General features: G+C 32.7%; 2 protein-coding genes across 2 annotated transcripts; both read right to left on the minus strand.

The window, feature by feature from the left end:
* Nucleotides 1-824: 824 nt before the first annotated feature.
* LOC132277017 (beta-galactosidase 15-like) lies at nt 825-11,073 on the minus strand. Its single transcript, XM_059778706.1, has 18 exons — nt 10,812-11,073; nt 5,310-5,398; nt 4,800-5,008; nt 4,621-4,687; nt 4,451-4,543; nt 4,217-4,360; nt 4,016-4,104; nt 3,819-3,924; nt 3,637-3,724; nt 3,429-3,547; nt 3,159-3,320; nt 2,874-3,067; nt 2,658-2,761; nt 2,456-2,565; nt 2,141-2,371; nt 1,812-2,026; nt 1,428-1,704; nt 825-1,326 (listed from the first exon to the last, which is right to left on the minus strand). The coding sequence occupies exons 1-18, from the start codon at nt 10,870-10,872 to the stop codon at nt 1,216-1,218; spliced, it is 2,469 nt and encodes an 822-aa protein (XP_059634689.1). The 5' UTR covers nt 10,873-11,073; the 3' UTR covers nt 825-1,215.
* Nucleotides 8,761-19,803, minus strand: LOC132277018 (oligouridylate-binding protein 1-like). The gene is made up of 12 exons (XM_059778707.1): nt 19,529-19,803; nt 16,018-16,079; nt 15,539-15,641; nt 15,199-15,275; nt 15,056-15,117; nt 14,863-14,950; nt 14,650-14,725; nt 14,488-14,518; nt 12,726-12,842; nt 11,080-11,165; nt 9,590-9,763; nt 8,761-9,329 (listed from the first exon to the last, which is right to left on the minus strand). Exons 1-12 carry the CDS (start codon nt 19,604-19,606, stop codon nt 9,069-9,071), a joined length of 1,215 nt encoding a protein of 404 aa, XP_059634690.1. The 5' UTR covers nt 19,607-19,803; the 3' UTR covers nt 8,761-9,068.
* Nucleotides 19,804-20,045: the final 242 nt, after the last annotated feature.

Consider the following 20,045-nt stretch of genomic DNA (forward strand, 5'->3'; position numbering starts at 1 on the left):
AATATAAATATTAAAGAATTTAAACATTTCGGTATTTATTTTTTAATATAAAAAATATTTATTAATTAATATAAAAAGAGAACTTTATTACATATAAGTATATATAACCCTTGTATTTATATATTTATTATGAGTTTTTTAATTTAAAAAAAATCTAATTTTACAAATATATATCTAAATAAAATAAAATAATTTTTATAAAGCTCTACCACAAATTACCTATTTAAAGAAAATAAAGTATACTTCCAAAAACCACAAACTCCATATAATAAACTTTTATATTAATTTCAATCTAATGTATGATTAGTGTAATTGAATTTCTATTTTAAAATTTAATTAAAAATTAATATAATTGAATTTCTATTGTAAATTAAAAATTATACTAAATTACAAATTACCTAATAAAATTCAAATTACCTAAAGAATTTATTACTTTGCAAAACTCAAATATTTCACTATTAAAATAAAAAAAATTATTAATTAATAAAAAATAATATATACATATTTCAGTATTAATATAAAAACGTAAAAGAATGTATTAATTTACGAAACTTGAACTCTATCACCAATTTCAAAATATTTCAGTATTTATTTATTAATATAAAATAAATATTTATTAATCAATATAAAAAGAGTTACAAAAAATTGCAATTTATTTGTAATGTTTATTGTTACAAGCTTTAAATCAACAATTAGAAAATATATATATATATATATATAAACAAAAATTTTATAAGTTACAAAACATTCACTACGTGCATCACACGTGCCTTTTCCTAGTATATATATATATTTGTGAGACCAAACATGTTTTGCATGTTTTTGTTTCTCCCATTTCTACAGCAAAATATAGTCCCCAAAAACACTCCTACAACAAAAACATTATTTCTGTTTTAGCCAAAAACAAAACGCATGCCAAACGGACCCTTAGCAAATGGACCATTATTCTTTGTAGTCTGAAAAGAAGAACCCCGTGGATTATTGAATACTGAATATATAAAAGTGATGCAATAGTAATAATAATAAATAAATGGAGAGATATGTGCTAAGAAAACTATGATAATTATTTATTTAGAAAAAAAAAAAAAAAAATCGAGTAGCAAAAGACTAATTAAAATTTGAAATTAAAAAATTAACCACCCACTAGAGTAACAATCTGGTAAAAAAATCTACCATTTACCAAAATTAACTAAAAAAAGAAAGAAAAAAGATTCCCTAGCAAACTGCCTCCACCACAAGCCTCTTGGCAACATCCCCAGCACAGCCAGTCGCCCCAAAAACTTCTTCGGAAGCCTTGACGCTGCAGGTCTCCTTTCCAACACATGCCTACAAAATTATATTAATTTAATTAAGAATTTCTATTAAAAGTTGTTCACTATATAATAAACACACAAACAGAGAGAGAGAGAGAGAGAGAGAGTATTTACTTTTTGGACTATGGAGGATGCATCATTATTGGCTTGGCAAGTGCCCTTTTGGAGTGAGCCACATGTGCCTTGTACGTCTCCGAAACTAGCGAACTTGATGGCTGAAATGGGTCGACCATGGCATGACAATTCCATGTGGTTGTTTTCGTAAGCATTTCCACAAGCTGTCCCAACCTCAACAGTTTGGAAGTTCACTAGAGATGGGTTGCCTCCAAACTCCTCAAATAGAATCAATGTGTTTACATCGTTGGTCATAAACGACCGTGGAACATGGTACCTGAATATTATTATTATTATTATTATTTTAATAAAATTAGCAAGGTATTATTCATTTTCAATTAATATAATAAAAAAACGATGAAATTGAAATAAATTATATCTCACCATCTTTGTGTGGGTTGACCACAGTTGTAGACACATTTTTTGTCGTCGTATTCACCACGATAATCACAAGCATCAGTGCTACAACCATCCTCCTGAGCTAGAAAGCTAGGCCAGTATCGTCCAATGTTGTGACCATTCACCCAAGCAAAACCTTTGCCCAACCCTTGCAAGTCTAACACTACTGCTTCTTTTCCCAATGGAGCTTTGAAAGTAGTCTAATAACAACACACAAAATGAAAAAGAAAAAACATATGTACAATTATTTCTTTTATTTTTTTTTTCAATGTAAAAATGAATTTAAAAAATAATAAAAATTTTGTTTAAAATACCTTATACCAAGTCATCATCCTGTTGGTGGGGAGATCCTCTACGTACCACTTGGTTTCATTCCGTGAGTCCTCAGTGTACAACTTATTATCATCAATGCCACTTACTCCCACCTTGTACACCCATTTATGCGCTGACAAGTCCATTATCACTCTCTCGTCACCTTTCCTTCCGATCAGCTCAACTGGTCCTGGTAACCCCGATTGTACCTCATCATAATTAGGACCATAGTTCTGCATAATACAACACTCATTATTACCAAACATTTCAAATCAATATAAAAATTAATAAATAATTAAATTAAATTAAAAAAATACCTGTAGCCCAACAGTAGCACTGAGTAGGGATATTTGATTCTTTCCAGGATTCAGCTTAACCTTCTTCTCAAACACGTAGTTGAAGATGCCATATGTTGCCCATTCAGAACCTACAATTTCAATCATATGTTATATAAAGAATACAAAAAAAAAAAAAATACTAATAATTAATAATTTAAGTCGAAAGTGATTTGATATTTACCTATATGTTCGCCATTGATATAAGCATGAAGAACATGACCAGTACCATTAACTCTGATGGTCATATTATCACTCCAGATGGGATCATCATCCTTGATGTTTACGCTATAAAAACGATATTGAAAATATATATATATATATATATATTGTAACTTAGAAAATTGAATCAGAAAATAAGTAATTGACAATTTTCTAAGAAGAATTGTGAGATATTTACCTTGTCATGTACCACAAATAATCACTAACATCATTAGTAACCTTTTGATCTATGAGCTGACTTGCTGCAACATCACCCTTGCCATGTAACACCGTTTCATCAACGTTCTCGGGCCTCCACACCCATTTAAGAGAACTTGGTTCACTTTCTGCTTCATTTGACTTCTTTACCATCACAGAAGTTTGAGTGTTCACCTATATAAACACACATATATATGTATCAATAGCTATATATATATATATATATATATAATATTAATTTTTACAATAATTCATGGTAATTTACCTTTGCACTATTATAAACTTCATTCTTGCAATCTGGAAGAATGCTAACAGACCAAGCAGGAACATTATATTTACTTCCTTGAAAGTTGACTGTAGCATCCGTAGTGGTATTAGAATTGCTGATAAAGCAGCTTGATGTATCGTTGGTAGCATATATGGTTGCCTAAAAAAATTTAAAACATGATTATTAATTATTAGAAAGATTTAATAAACATTATTTACAATATAACAAATGATATATAAAAAATAATGTTATAATATATTATCTCACCGAAATATCATTCCCCAAATCAGATGTGGATATGTTTCCATAAGTGAGTGTCTTCTCGATCGACTTCAATACATTATGGAGCTCCTTTAGATGTCCCCATTTTGGTTGATTTAAATTACCTAAATATTTAAAATATTAGTAACAATAACAATAATGCAGGATTAAAATCCATATATTTCTAATATTTGGAAGTTCAAGTATATCTAACCATATTCATCAAGAGGTGCATCATAATCATAAGATGTGGTGATGTATGGACCACCAGCTGTTCTTCCAAAGTTAGTTCCGCCATGATACTGAAATGAAACAGCACAATTGTAAAAATGAAAATTTAAAATAAATAAATATATGGTAATCGTATGACAGCATTTAAAATAAATAAAGATTTACCATATAGTAATTCTGGAATGTGCCACCAGTTTGATAGAACCGTGCAACAGCATAAGCAACATCCTCGGCAGTCCTATGTGGATCTTTACCACCCCAATTCTTAAACCTAAAATTATTGTTCAAAAAACAGTATTAATTATGTTTAAATAAACTAAATAAGGAAATTATAAAAAGAAAAAAAAAATTAATAAACTAACCATCCAGTCCAATTTTCAGTCCACATCTTGGGACTATTGGGATTGTTTGGAGTGAATGAATCACAGTACCAACCATTGCATGTGTTTATCTGTCAATAAAGTAAATGCAGAAAAAAATAAATTAAATTTTAATGGAAAAGACTTGAAATATTTGTTTTCATAATTAATATATATATATATATATATATATAAGAAAAATACCATTGGCTGTGGAGCATCTTTTTGTTGGCACATAATCCATGGAATTCCAATATCTAGAGAATCAGCCATCTTAGCACACCAATCAATATAAGCTTTCCCAGCATCACCATAGGATGTCATTACATTCCCATATTCATTCTCAATCTGTTTAAATTGAATTGTAAGCACAAAAAAGGAAAATCCCAAATATATATATATATATATTCAATAATAAATGAAAATAATTATACATACCTGAGAAATTATAATAGGGCCTCCTTGTGATGCATAAAGCTTTTCTTTTTTCATCATGTCTACTATCAAGGTTGTAAAATTTTTCATCTCATCCTAAACATATAAAAATATGTTACAACTTATACAGAATTTTTACAGTAATGCTTGAAAAAAAAGGAAGTTATATTTACCATATAAGGACCATTTGCGGTACGAAGTTCGATTCCAGGAATATTATGGAGCCACACAGGTAATCCTCTATGTAAAGAAAAAAGGAAAAAATGGTACATAATATGATAAAGTGAATACGAAGTCATAATTAGTAGAAGATATGAAAAAAAAAAATTGATAATGAAAGAAATTTAATTACCCATAATTCCATTCAGCACAGACATATGGTCCTATACGAAGAACAGCATAAAGTCCAGCATCTTGAATGGTTTTGATAAACCTTACAAGATCAAGATTGCCCGTAAAATCGTATTGACGACGCAGTGGTTCATGCGCATTCCAGAAAACATAGGTTTCAATTGTATCTATTCCACCTTCTTTTGCTTTATTTATCAGATCAGGCCACATCTAACATTATTTTAAACACAAAACAAAATTAATGAACCGACATAAAGAAAAACCATATGTTTCATCAAGTTATATATAGAATACAAATTAGTGAAATTTCATAAAGAAAACTAAACAAAAAATTTCACCACTTTTTAAAATTCTAACAATATATTCTCTGTTAAATAATAATATCACATATGAATGGTTTTGTGTTTTCTTCATTATCTAATGGATAAAGTCCATCAAAAAAGATGGCTTTTCCCCGGACGAAATATATATATATATATATATTATATCATATATTTAAGATAAATTTTACCTCAGTTGTGCTTCGGGGATAGTGAATTGAACCGGACAGTAGAATTTTACGTTGACCATCAATGGTGATAGCTCTTCCATCATGAGAAACTTCAATGGAGAAGATAGGAGGACAGAAAACCAATAGAGTAATGGCAAAACAAAGAGCATAAAAGCAACCTTTAGAATAAGCCATCTCTAAGATTTTAGAGAGGGCTAATAATAATAATGTTAACTCAGCTCGACTGTATATATATATATATATATATATATATTAGAGCAGTATCACAATTCTAAAGTAATTCAAAGTCTTCCTGATCGAGTAGAAAGTAATGTTGGTTTAAAATTCCAAGTATATTATCCAAATTTTATAAGTATTTTAAAATTCGAACTTATCCAAATCCCTATATTAAATGAAAATCCTAGTCAATATTCTAGAGCTATCCAAATATTTTCGTATCATAATTTAAATAGTAGTTAATTTAAGAGGTTTTTTTGGTAAGTAGTTAATAAGTTTCGAGCAAAGTCAGTCATGTAAATAATTGTTGTTTGTATGAATTCAACTCCTTTCTCATAATGGAAAATAATTTTATTAGAACAATTGAATGCGCCTTATTGTTCTTCTCAAAGTTACAGCTAAAGTCCTATATGCATTCCACTCGCCCAAAAAAAATTTGCGTTCTAATAAGCTTTTATTAGAATTCAGATTTATGTGAAGAAAGATGGGTAATTCATTGTTTACTTAAAAATAAATAAAAATAAATTTATTGGTAATGGGACATGGAGTTTAGATTTATGTGAAGGGAAAAAGTTAGGTAAATCATTCATTATTCGCTTGTGCATTTTTTCACAACTCCACCGTGAATTAGGATAAATTATTAGATGGCAGAACCATTAATATTTGGTTGATCAATTCAAAAATGACCTCTTGACCATTAATATTTGGTGAATCAATTCAATTAAAACTCTTTGATTGAGAAAATGACCTCATAAGAAAGTATTTATTATAAATAAATCTGAATAACAATATGGTCCACCAAATATCAAATGGTTTAAGACCATCTAATAATTTCTCGTAAATTAGACCTTAAAAAATCCACTATTAATTGGAACTCCTTTCGTCGAAGCCTCCATTGTAATTAGACAGGTTTTCGCCTTGCCCCGCCCCGTCCCTAATGGGATGGATTTGGTAGCCTCTAAATGGGCTGGAGCCAGGTATAATAAATAATCAAAAACCTGAAGCGGATTTGGGGCAGGGACGGATTTAGTGACAAACTCGCCCCAATCCCGCCCCAATTATATATGTATCTTTAATTTATATATATATATATATAATTTGTATTTAATATTTTTAAGATCCTTATTATTTTGTTGGAAGTCTAATTTAATATTTTAATATTCATTACTTAATAATTTAAAAGTTGAGTCAACTTATTTATTAGTCAAATTTGAACACATTGGGCTAGTTTTTTACTGCATAATAAAAGTGGCATAATCCGCCTCGCAATTAAACGAAATATACGTGGTGGAATTGGTACTTTGTCTATCGAAGTAGGGACGAGAATAGTATACGAATTATAAATCAGACCCAAAATAGAAACAAAATTGGTACGACAATATTCCAACATTGCGGAATAGGGTTTAGCAGAACCCACTCCACTGCCATCCTAGTTGTAATAAGCCAAGATTTTTGTTAAACCTCGTCTGCTGATAATCTTTGGTTGGGTAACCTTTCAAAAAAAAAAAAAAAAAAAATCTTTGGTTGGATAGTGTGTAAAAAAAAACAGAGAGGTTTGGGCAGCATGTAAAAAAAAGAGGTAGAAGATTTAAAGCATGAAATCAATTGTTAATGCATTTGTTACCGTGAAAAAGAGAAAAAATGATATTAATTACGGTAAAAAAGAAATGAGAAAATAGTATAATTAACTACTTATTGTATATGGTTGATTAATTAAAAAAGAAAGAAAATGATAATTAAAAAAAAAGGAAATAAAATTATTTTAATGATTTTACTATCCTTATCTTTTTTTATATATAGTTTTGTCTTTTAAAGATTAAGGTTAAATTTAGTATTAACAAAGTTTTATTAAAAATGCTAGTCTTTCCTTACATTTCCTCCACGACTGTAAATGAACCAAGCTTCCGACATATAACTCGAGCTCGGCCCGGGTTTACTAAACGAACCAAACTCAAACGAAATTCTTAGACTAGTTTATTAAACGAGCCAATTTCAAACACCTCTTTGTTCGACTCATTTGTACGTGAGAAGATTCATTTTGAGCTCGAAATATATAAATATATATAATTTTTTAGTCAATTTTAACCGGCCAATTATCCCACATTATTATTTCATTTTAAACCACCAAGAAAGCCAAGTCCAAGTGTATTCCACCCAACCCAACCCAACTTTTACTCAGGACAAGTGCATCCAGATCTCACCCTATGGAAAATAAAACCAAATGCGAGCTCATTTTCTATTCCCAAGCCCATTCCCCCTTAATCTTTTTAAACCCTAACCACAACATTATCTGTTCTCTCCACTGACTATCAGCCGCAAAACAACCCCAACCCCCAGCGACAGAAGCCGCAGCACTAATCGAAAACGAACCCAACGAAATCAGTAACAGCAGCAAAATCTACCATCTCAGCTTAGTTCTCTTCTCCTCTCATCTGGTCTCACTTTTCTCTTTTTCTTTTTGAACGTTTGTGTTGAATTTATTTATCATGATATATTTCTGTTTGATTTTCTCCTTTCTTTAAACATATAGTTATATACATACACAGAGGCTTTGGAGATGAAACACTGATATGGAACTATGGAAATCAAGATCGATGGCATTATGGCAGCTCACAGATTCATATATGCAATTATTTTTTAAAAATTAAAAAAATAAATAAATTAACAAGCAGCCGAGCTGAGCTCGAGATCATTCGAACCAAGCTCGATCCTGTGCAGGCTAAACTCAATCAAACTCGAGCTCATTCGAACCAAGCTCGATCCTGTGCAGGCTAAGCTCAATCAAACTCGAGCCAAGCTCAATCATTCCTATTGACCGAGCTGAGCCAAGCCCAAACAGCCCAATGCTCAGCTCGGCTTATTTACAGCCCAAATTTCCTCCCACTTTTGGAAGGACACAAAACCTACACATCATGTCTAATTTGTATCATTCCGACTACCTCAGTTTCCTTTCTTTTGGTTTGATAATCTATACCAAACATAATAATTCATTTCCCTCCATTGCCTTTCTTTTCTTTTCCATCCACTACCCTCCAACCAAACTGGGCCTTACAGATTCTTCAATCTGCATAAAGACAATTAAAAGAGTGCCCAAAAAACCCCTCAAAAACCCTAGAAAGAAACTAGAAAGAGCAGGTGTTATGCATCTAGGTAAGCGGGTTAAATCAAGCCCTAATTAACACAAACCATAACTGCTACAACCAGTTAAAAAAGTAAGGGCAACCTGCACAACAAAGAAAGCAAAGAAAACATTAAGTTCCCCTATCATTCGACTAATAAAACTATTGTTTGAAGTAATAACTTGGATGCCCTTAAAATCAAAGCTGCCCAATCCTTCCACAATGGAGCTTCGGAACAACCTTTGGTCAAGATCTCATCCCCAATACAAATACATGATATATATCGTCACGCATCACAGGTATATTGATAGCAATACACAAACCTAAATATAAAGTGAAGAAAGAAAGAAAAGTTGAACATCCTACACTGTTTAAAGATGTGATTCCTGCCAGCCAAGCAATGGTAGGGGTTCCTATATGATTATTACTGGTAGTACATAGGCGGCTGGGTCGTAGCAATGTTTGGATATCCACCATCGTAGATTGCCTGACTTGCTCCAGCAGCACCCATTCGCTGACCCTGAAGATGCATAAGCGCTTGCATGCCACCCATTTTACTCAATGCCATCTGTCGTTCATATGCTGCAAGGTCAGTTGCTGAAAAACCTGGCATATGTGCAGCAGTTGGTGGGGGTAGGGGTGCAGAGCTGGTCCCTGGCGGAGTAGGTTTGCTACCCCATGAGCACTGCAACATAAATAAACAATCAAGCCTTTTAGTACAAGCAGGATGTCTTGAGAATTCTCTTTACCAACTCATGAATAGAGAGAGAATATAGTTTGCTACCCTATGTGCTTAATTGGCATTCAAAAACTCAAAAGATTTAGTAATTGCCACAATGCTCTTATTTGGAACTCTACTGGGTGAAATATCCTAAGCTCCGCAATTTCACATTTGCAACAAGTAGAAATTATCTTTACATTAAAATTGACGGTATAAAAGATTACCTTAATCGGTTTGCCAAAGAGAAGCTGGGCATTTCCCATCTGAATAGCCCTAGCTGCTTCAGCATGAGTACTATATCGCACAAAACCAAAACCTTTATCTCTTTGTACCCTTACATCTTCAATAGCCCCAGCACCAAGAGAATGGAAATGCCTGTGGAGATCAACTGAAGTGACCTGCAATATTATTGTTTATGATAGATATTGCTCATGAGAAACAAAGCTAAAGATGGATGTTCAAAATATATTGCTAAACTTCTCCCAGGAAATATGAGATGTAAACATAAAACCAACTTATTGAAAATATGGCAAGATGGAAACTAAAGCCAGTAATGCTTCAGTTGATTTAGTCATTAATAACAGAACTAATACTACCATAACTTATTGAAAATACGGCAAGAGGGAAACTAAAGCCAGTAATGGTCCATAAGTATACATTTGCTGCAGGAACTAGAACAGTGTTCTTTTTGTACTCTCTTAGGTAACATGGACTCTTCAAAAATGTGCAAAATATCCATGTTGAACACACTACACATGGACAAAGGTATGAGGTACGTGCCTTGACATATTTGGTTGGACATGTACCCAAAAAACATATTAATTTGATGAATAATTTGATATCAATTTTATATAAAAAAAAAATAAATAACTAGGAAAAAAAAAATTTATTCAACATTTTTTTAGATTATTGCTTCAAAAAGAGTTAAATGCTTATTCTGAACACTATGTTACAGAAAAACATTACTTTACTCTAGAAAATAGAAGAAAAATATTTAGCAGTATCTTTGTATCCTTCTACTTAGGGATTTGATACATCCTACACTCAAACCACATACCCCACACCCAACACACATACTGAGTCCAGGGTACATAAATACTATTGCACACTTTGTTAATAGTTAAGAAAGGGGGAGATAATAGAGTAAAAATATTTTAAAAAGTAAAGGAAAAGAAGAGAATACAGGTTAGATCAAAAAACCTTTTTCTTGTATTTTTAACAAAATGAATTCAAAGATGCTACCACATTGCCATAGGAAGTGATACTGGCAATGGTGGCTCAGAAATATATAAGGGCGCCAAGGGTGCTATTTGAACAAATAAGGCAAATTGAAGGAGATCCCACTAACTGTTTGGGAGATTCAAACAAAATTGAGTGTTCCCAAAGTGATATTGGCAGTGCCACGCAACATTCAGAGAATGGTGGCTCGGATATACATAACGGTGCCAATAGTGCTGTTTGAAGAGGGAGGCAAAGTGAAGATAATCCAACTTACTGTGTCGAGCATGGGCTCACATGCATGGACACTTTTGAACCCATCTTTAGCAATATAAAATAATCTAACAACCCATAGCTTCCCATGGATTCACTGTTCCCTCCTTGTCCCACCACAAGGCTGGGACAACATTTGCAGTTTTCATTATATACAACCAATAAATAATAAATTGATAAAACCGATATTCTTTTAATATATATATGTTCAAGAAATCCTCACCTCTGGAGCAAGATTGCCAACGTAAACAGTAGTATACTGAGGATTATTCTCTGGAGCATCATCACTGGCCCTCTCTTGACCATCTTCTGCAAAAATAGTAACAGTCTGGTTGAGAAGTTTATAATGAAAACAGCTTAAAAAATGTAAAAACCATACCTTGAGCAACCATACCACAAATGTAACTTCAATACTAGTTTGATTTCTTTACATATTTTTATGATTATTTAGAAGTTTCATTTTAATGTCTCTACTCCACCTGCATCTGTACATGATAAGAATGACATCACTTTAAGTGTAGCTTGAATTGGACATTGTGCCGATGCTAAATATTTCTAAACATTTAAAGTGCACCAATAAACCTTTTAATAATTATTAGGGTCAAATGCAAAAAACCTCTCTGAACTATTGGGTTTTGCAACTAACCCCCTGAACTACAAGAAACCTCCTTGAACTATGATTTTGTTGCAAAAAAAAACCCTGAATTATTGATTTGTTGCATTCCGGTAGGTGACTTGGTTGGAAATATTAAAAGACAAATTTACCTTTACTTAAAACTACGTGGTTTTGAAAGTTATAGCTGATGTGGCAGTTGATAATTTAATAGACCAATAAAAATGTGACACCAATGCAACAGATGAGACCATGGCGGCGAGGATGGTGGGTCTGCAACGAAGAAGGACACAATGATGCTGTTTTCCGGCATCGGAAGGAGAGCCCCTGGCCGGAATTCATCGCCTCTTGCTACCCAAATCAATCACCTAATCACCAATTTGGATCACTGTGCTCACCCCAAAAAAGTGCATAAACACCCACAAACCACTACTGTAATCAATCAAACAAACCAAATCTTACACCCAATCACAACCCCACAATCAACACCCCAATTCGCATAATCGGACCATGTAATCAACAATCCAGAACTGTAAATTCGCACTATTGCAGCAAACAAGGGACATTAGTGTCTTTTCATGGTCATGAGGGCATTATGGTCATTAAAAATATAGTAGGTGTCATGTGACCATCACGTGATACTTTAACGACAAGATCCAACCAGAACAGTGACGGATGGGGTGATCTGCAACTTTTTTGCATAATTCAAGAGGTTTCTTGCATTTCCTCATAGTTGAGGGGGTTTTTTTGCATTTTACCCTAATTATTATTCCCTCAGTTCCAATTAGGTGGTCCCTCTTTTCATTTTTGAATGTTCCATCATACATGTCCATTTTGAAAAGCAAATGTACCAAATTCTATAACATTTCTAATCTACCCTTTTTAATTTTGAAAATCCAATTAAACTACTTTTCCAAAAGTTGCCTTACAAGTAATTCTCTAAATTTTTTGAGTGTAATTTAAAATATTTTGACACACTCAATATAACATGCATGCATTAAATGTAACTTTCTTAATAATGAGTTTAAATTTCAAAAAATGGACAATAAATATGGAACAGAAGGAAAACCGTGATTTGCAATGGCAGCAATTAAAAACCACATGGCAATTCAATATAAAAATTTAATGTTAACAACCAGCAAGGCAAAGAAGGAAAGAACAAAAAAATCACAGTAATAAAAGTTAAAATTAATAAACCTTTTCCCCTTGCACAACTAGGTATTTAGCTAGAAGTGAAAATTCATTAATGAATAAACCTGATGTTCCATTGGTTAGTTCCACGACACTTTTGACATCCGAATTCTGCTTGTTGTCATTGCCAGCACCCTTTGTCGCCCAGTTGCACCGGATTTGTCTGCTTCCAAGCCACTTTCCTGTAATTTTAGATCAGAAAGTATCGCAATTTTACAAGAAAACATGAAATTGTAACAGGGGTGATCATAAAAAAAAAAAAAAAAAATCGTACGAAAATAATGATGCACTTTTTAAAATTTTCAATTACAATTATCTAATGGTGTAGCCATTGACAGGAGACAATTGCCACAACATTGATATATATGCTATCATATAAAGCCAAAATAGGCACGACAAGTGAAGCCGACCCAAAATTTCAACCAATGACACCCCTAAAAGAAAAAATTCTCAAAAATAATTTTAACGGATATGATAGTTATTTTAAGTCATCCTGGTCATTCAAACTTCTGCAATCAACACAGGGCAACTATAGCAAATCCTATGTTAATTGGCTCCTCTTAAGTGATAGATTCTCGTTGGAACAATATATTGTACTAGAATAGCTACATTATCAAATAATGGAAGTCTTTTTACATCCAATATATTCAATGAGAAGAGGTGTCACGTCACCCTTTTCATATTATCATAGAAATGATAGCGACAGAAAGCTTCCAGAACATAAATGGCAAAGGTATTCTATGTGCTATATTGACAAGTGGAAATTACACTGAAAAGAAAAGCTGAGCTAAAACAAACCAAAACGCACACGAAACAAGGAGGCATAGCTCTTTTATATGCTTGTCACCCATATATTTCCAGCCTAGTAAGGGTAATAGGAAGAGGAAGAATGACGACAAATCTAATGTCTCCAATCAATGATAGAACCTGTATGACAACTAAATGAGATGTGGTGTAACATCACCCTTTTCATATTATCATAGAAATGATAGCGACAGAAAGCTTCCAGAACATAAATGGCAAAGGTATTTTATGTGCCATATTGACAAGTGGAAATTACACTGAAAAGAAAAGCTGGGAGTCCAAACAAATCAAAATGCACACAAACACCCATAAATTTCCAGCCTAGTAAGCGTACTGGGAAGAGGAAGATGACGACAAATCTAATGTCTCCAATCAATGATAGAACCTGTTTGACAACTAAATGGGCACCCGAATCGGACTGAACCATTTGTAAGACAGTGATTTCTCAATAAGATCAATTCTTTTGATTGTATGATGGACTCCCCTAAAAAACATTGGCACATGTGTAAACAAGGTGCTCAACCTAACTGAGCTATAGCCCTTAGTGTCTGTGATACAAATTTTATCATGTAGATACTTTATTGTCAAGATGAATATTCCATGATTCAACATCATAGCTTTTTGATCTGTTTATATGATATTTATAATTCATCGATGCAATGGGTCCCATTCGCCTCTCTTTGTGATGATAAATGAACTACTAACTCAGTGGTTAGAGTGTTGATTTCATACAGCGGCAATCAGTGGATCAAATCCAATAGTAGGTAGAACTTATTAGATACCTTTTATTGATTTTGTATCTTTTCTATTTCATTTTTTTAGTTTTCCAAATTTTTTTTTTTTTTTTTTTTTTTTTTTTGGTTGCATTCAAATCTGATTCTGCTTGATTGCATATGATATTACTTAGCCAAAGTGGCTGCTCCCAAAGCTCGTTTTATAAGATAATATGCAGAGAGAGAAAACAAACAGTGAAAGAAACAAAAGCAGAAACAAACTACAATGATGTAATGAAAACTTCCTCACCATTCAAATCATTAATTGCAGTTTGGGCATCCTGGCCAAAACAATAAATAAATAACACAATCACGATGTGATCCAATTAAAAAAAGAAAGAAGGCCAAATAACATCAAACTAAAAGAAGGAAAGAAAATAAAAATAATATAATTAAATAAAGCTCAAAGTACCTGTTGATTCCGAAAAGAAACAAACCCAAAGCCCCTCGATCGTCCAGTCTTTTGATCCCACATAACCCTCGCATCTCTGTAAGCATCAAGTTGCCAACACATTTCAAATTAGCATAAAAAAAACAAATGTTGAGCTTTCTGTAACATTCAGTTTCAACTCCTGGGCGATCAGAAGTACAAAGATAAAATACAGAACAGGAAAACAGAGCTTACGAGCAACTATGATAAACGGAGAAACATGCAAACAAGGTAGCATCTGTAACTTCAGGGCTAAGATCGCCGACAAAAATGTTGAAGTGACCTAGGACCAATGTGGAAATAGCATAAGTGATCAACAAATTAATGTAAAAGGCAACAATGAATCAATTTGTAGTATAAGGAATTAAATAAGTGAATATATACAGACCTGACGTATCCTCTCTCTGACTACTGGCATACGCCCAGTTAACTTTGATAGGCTGCCCAAACCTGCAAACTACATGTTAAATACAGCACCAGGACATATGTAACATGCAATTCATTAAGTTATTTAAAAGGTTCTATACTCACAGATGCCTTCCATTAAGAGTCACGATAGAAAGGGCAGCTGATCTACGATCGTAGTAGTCCACAAAACCATACGAGGACTGCAAGCAAACAAAAAAAAAAAAAAATACACCACCATGTCAAAAGTATATGATAAGAAGGAATCTAAAACAAAAAAGTCTAGAAGACACAAATTTACAAAATAAACTAGTACATAAGTAGCTTCAAGCTGTGTCTAACACAAATGAAGCATTCATTCATATTGGATACAAAAACTAGTCGGGGAAACTTTTCTCATAGCATTCTGTCTAGTGTAGACATCATGAACAAAAGGAGGTTTGAAATGAGAACATTAAAAATAGACCTTCTCCTTTCGAATCAGCTTGCATCCTTCCAAGGGACCGGTACTTGAGAAAACCTCTTGAAGAAGTGGTTCAGTAACCTGTGGATGGATGTTTCCAACATACCTGCATTATATCATAGATTAAAAAGTGATCAAAAACAGCATGACCATATTAACACTTGGAATCTAATTTCATTGAAAATTTGATGTGTGGACAAAGCAAAACATATAATTTAGGGGGGAAAACCATATAATAACAAGAGATAAGATAAGATATACTTATATACTGTGAGAAAGGAATATTCTCTTGTATGTAAAGTATAATATTGTTGATATGCAACATTTAAAAACTAGATCGAGGCAGGAACTAAGTTTCCATGTTCCAATGACACTTGAACATAGTTCAAAAGAGCGAACCGAATAATGACACCTAATTTTCCCTGTTGAAATGACACGAGTTAAACATAGTTCAAAAGAGTGAACAGAAAAGTGACACTTACACACTACGGCATGTACTTGAATCAAACCCAGGAGGCAGGTTTCCACTCAAGATAGGCTCAATCTGCAAAATCAGCAAGCACTGTAAGAAACCAGATGGATAAAAAAAAGGGTTACGTGCAGAAAACACCCCTCTACTATACTTGTACATATCCCCTGGTGCACAAAACACCCCCAAATTACCAAAATGTGCAAATAAGTCCTACCTGACACATTAAAATTAGAGTTTGACCAAATTACCCTTACATACACATTATTTTAGAAAAGATGTTTTTGTGAAATGATAAAAGAGGACTCCCTAATCTCCCTCTCTCTCTACCATGGCTCTCTCCAAACCCACCTTCTTCACCCACCTCAAATTCCTAACGAAACCCCATCACCATTGCCCGCTACCATCGTTCTCAGAAAATAATTTACATAACTATTTCAAAACCATGAGTATGGATTAGTTCGAGAATAATCAAAGTTGACACCTCTTGATTAATACCAAAAGGCTCTAACAGACACAACTCATGACCCTAGCTATTCAGAATTTTTTTTTTTTTTTAACCAACCTAGCTATTCAGATTCATTTGAGTTAATTTGTCTTCAGTTAATTAGTTTAATAATGACCTTAAAATTTATAGTAAGTACATAGACTACTCCATCGTAGAACAACTAATGTTGAGACTTAATTGCCATGGAAGCAGATAGAAGTCCACTCTTAAATGTCAAATTAGATATTAGGTTTTGCTGCAAATCAATTGCCCAATTAAATACAATTATTGTCGACCAATTAAGTTGCTTGGTTGGACTTTGTTTTCGACTGCCTTGCATTGTTGAGCTGTTCCATCGGACATTGTACAATTACAATTAAAATGATGAAACTAGTATACAATTAAAATGCTACATATATCCAGTAGCGACTGAGCCTTTTATAAATTAATGTGTAGGTCCATATATATACACACACACACACACACACACACACACAACATTTTGGAATGTAGCAGTACTAAGTGAGCCTAGTCCAGAATATACATAAAAAGAAATGCCATGGAATTTTACACACATAACTTAATAAGGAGCTTCCTTTGTTGACAAGAACAAAGGAATGGTCAACCACAAGGTGTGTCCGCCTTCAATTTATAGTCTAATTAGATAGGAGTTGAATCCTATGACCGATACAAGTAAAGCATAATGGCTCAAGTTGCTTGATATATAACTTATATTTGCTGCCTTTGGCTTAAAAGATGCATTTTCTTCTAATTTTTTTTTTATATAAAATGCAAAGAATAATGGCTTCAATCATTCTTTAACTGGACAGGCCAAGCTAAAAAATAAAGATTATTACTTGGTACAAGGGTAAAAAGTTGCAGTTTGCAAAGAACAGTTGGAAAAAACAAGAGACAGTTGATGATCTTGAATCACTATATTGTACCCAAATTATCATATGAACATTCTCGTTCTATCTTATAGGGTTCATGTGCCCTTAACACCCCTAAACATTGCAAATATATATAATCCACACCCCCAAAGGCAATTTCGGAAGGGTAAAAAAGAAAAACTGTCATGTAAGCATTATTTTATGTCACTTTTCTGCAACAAGTAGTTTGAAGGGTGTTTCCGCACTTTTTTTTCAAAAATAAGGGTTCACATAGCACGTTTTAAAAAGTAAGGGGCAAAGCGCTATGCGGAATAAACTTTAGGGGTGTTTTCCGCACTTAACCATAAATAAAAACATGCAAGAAAGAAACTCATGGAGTCATGTAAACGTAATAAATTAGGAATATTGAAAGTAGACAGATGACAGCAAACAAACAAGAATCCCGGTCTTCCATTTTTATAAAGAAATTGATTTTTTATTATTATTAATTTTTTATAAGTATTTTTATAAAGAAAATTTTGCCAGAATACTGATCACATTTATCCAATATCTATTTAATGCTTCATTTCCTAATCGACTCCATTCATTTGATTTCTTTAATACTACTAACTCACTTGTTTAAGTGAACCACCAGAAGAGACTAGAGGGAAAATGATGGAGAAATACACTTGACTTAGTCCACAAATCTTCAAACAGCAATTAGAATAAAATAAAATAAAATAAAAAAATGCCAACGCAAATAACAAAAGCATATATCCAAATTTTTGGATTTATAATCCCCAAAATGTCCTAGGGACCACAGAGAGTATCTCAAAACTAGGCTCCAGCTGATAAGGCCTCAAAGAATTTCCAGCCAATTTAAAACAGAATCACAGTGAAAAGTTGAAAGTTCAATAATTATTTTGACAAAAAGGATTCCAATTGAAGTGTTTAAACCAGAAAAGCTCTAACAACAAAAATTCAATAATTATTATGACAAAAAGGATTCCTAACTTGTAGTATTATATAAATGAACAAAAAAGGAAGTTATTTTCAAAAGCTTTTAGCATTTCATTTTCTTTTCTAGAAACTTTTAACTAAGATATAACTCCAAAATAAACAATAGCTAACAGGCACAGGCACATACACCTACACCCACACAAGGACACACATTCACATACACACACCCCGCCAGTAATACAAATTAGAAAGATCTCATTTCACGGATGATCTGAAAACTGTCATCTACAAAAATGAGCATAGCCTTGAAAAATATCTTCTCCTTATTTCCCACTATGTCTCTATATTTAAATTCCAAGTTGAACAGCTAAAATGAAACCCTTAAAACATGTCTTCAATCATACTTGAATTCCAAGTTACACGGTGAAAGTTAAATGCTTACAACCATATCCTCTCGCAGACTCAAATTCAAAATCTCAACTGGGAAAAGATGATTCAGAACCAAATTATTCGAAGCCAAAAAATACAACAGTAGAACAAAATTACACCCACGCGATTGTTTAAACAGTAGAGCAACAAAAAATTCAGCACATCTAAAAAAGAAGAACCAAAAGAAAATCTCAGTCCATGGTTGAGTTGCCGAAGGCAAGCATTTTAACAACTTTGAACCATATGCAGGGATTCAGATTCCCCAAGAATTATTAGTATTGAAAATAACCTATTCAGGTAAGCCTCATAGTTAAAGTAAGCTCATTGGAATAGATATTCCAGCTTCTCAGCTCACAGATCAAGGAAAATCTAAAAAATTTGAAAACTTTCACTGCTCTTTTCCCACAATTTCAAACAAACATATAACCAATGAGTAAAACACTCGAAAATTAAAAATAAAATAAAATAAAAGTGCTTTGTAAAACTATTACAACAAAAAAAACTCGATCTTCCTCAATAAACGAGTCCCAAAGTTAAAAAAATAAAAAATTGAGTTTGGACTTGTTAAATCTACAAAAACAGAAAAAAAGAAACCGAAATCAAAACAACACCTAGTTTATTAGTTTTTTTGAATCATAATCCACACAGAAAAACAAAAAATAAAAATAATAATTGAAAAGGAAAGAGAAACAAAATAATCAAGCAAAAAAAAGAAACAAAACAAAGAAAAAAATATCAGAAAAAATGCAAAAAAATACAAAGAGAATAAATGAAGAAACCTGAGGGGCTAAAAGACCAGGATGGTAAAGAGATTGCTGCATCAATGTTTGTTGCTGCTTCAGTCTCTGCGGTTGCATATTCGTGAATAGTAATAATATATATATATAATGACAGAAGAGAAAACTGTCCTGGAAAAGTTAGGGTTTTGTTTCAGACACGACGAAGACGAGAGGAGGAAAAAAATTGAAAAAAAAAAAATGAAAAAAAAAATAAAAATAAAAAACCCTCGACTGAGAGGGGGAAAATAAGGAAAGAGGGAACGGAGAGTCGATAAAGAAACGTCGCACTCGATATAATGATCTCAGAAATGCCGTCGACCCTAATCTGGTACGCCCGTTTGCATCTCAGTGATCAATGCAATCGGTATAAATACCATTCATTTCTGATACTAAGATTTCTTTATAAGGTAATTCATTTTAATATTAAATAACTTGCCAAAAAAAATTTAATATTAAATATTACTAGTGGTTTTTATTACTATGTAAAATGTCTTTAAGAATACAATTCATTGGTATT

The sequence above is a fragment of the Cornus florida genome, unplaced genomic scaffold (assembly GCF_030987335.1).
Source record: "Cornus florida cultivar Cherokee Brave unplaced genomic scaffold, ASM3098733v1 CherokeeBrave_3.0.0_Hap2_Chr10, whole genome shotgun sequence".
In the NCBI taxonomy this organism is placed as follows: Eukaryota; Viridiplantae; Streptophyta; class Magnoliopsida; order Cornales; family Cornaceae; genus Cornus; species Cornus florida.

Excerpts from the sequence above, each read along its gene's own strand:
- LOC132277018 (XM_059778707.1), bottom strand. The coding sequence starts at position 19,606 with ATGCAACCGCAGAGACTGAAGCAGCAACAAACATTGATGCAGCAATCT. Across the intron at positions 14,726-14,862 it reads TCCGTTTATCATAGTTGCTC|AGATGCGAGGGTTATGTGGG; the intron begins GTAAGCTCTGTT and ends TGATGCTTACAG. Across the intron at positions 12,843-14,487 it reads TGCAATTAATGATTTGAATG|GAAAGTGGCTTGGAAGCAGA; the intron begins GTGAGGAAGTTT and ends CTAAAATTACAG.
- LOC132277017 (XM_059778706.1), bottom strand. The coding sequence starts at position 10,872 with ATGCTCGACACAGTAAGTTGGATTATCTTCACTTTGCCTCCCTCTTCA. Across the intron at positions 4,544-4,620 it reads CCGCAAATGGTCCTTATATG|GATGAGATGAAAAATTTTAC; the intron begins GTAAATATAACT and ends TTATATGTTTAG. Across the intron at positions 3,068-3,158 it reads AAGTTTATAATAGTGCAAAG|GTGAACACTCAAACTTCTGT; the intron begins GTAAATTACCAT and ends GTGTTTATATAG.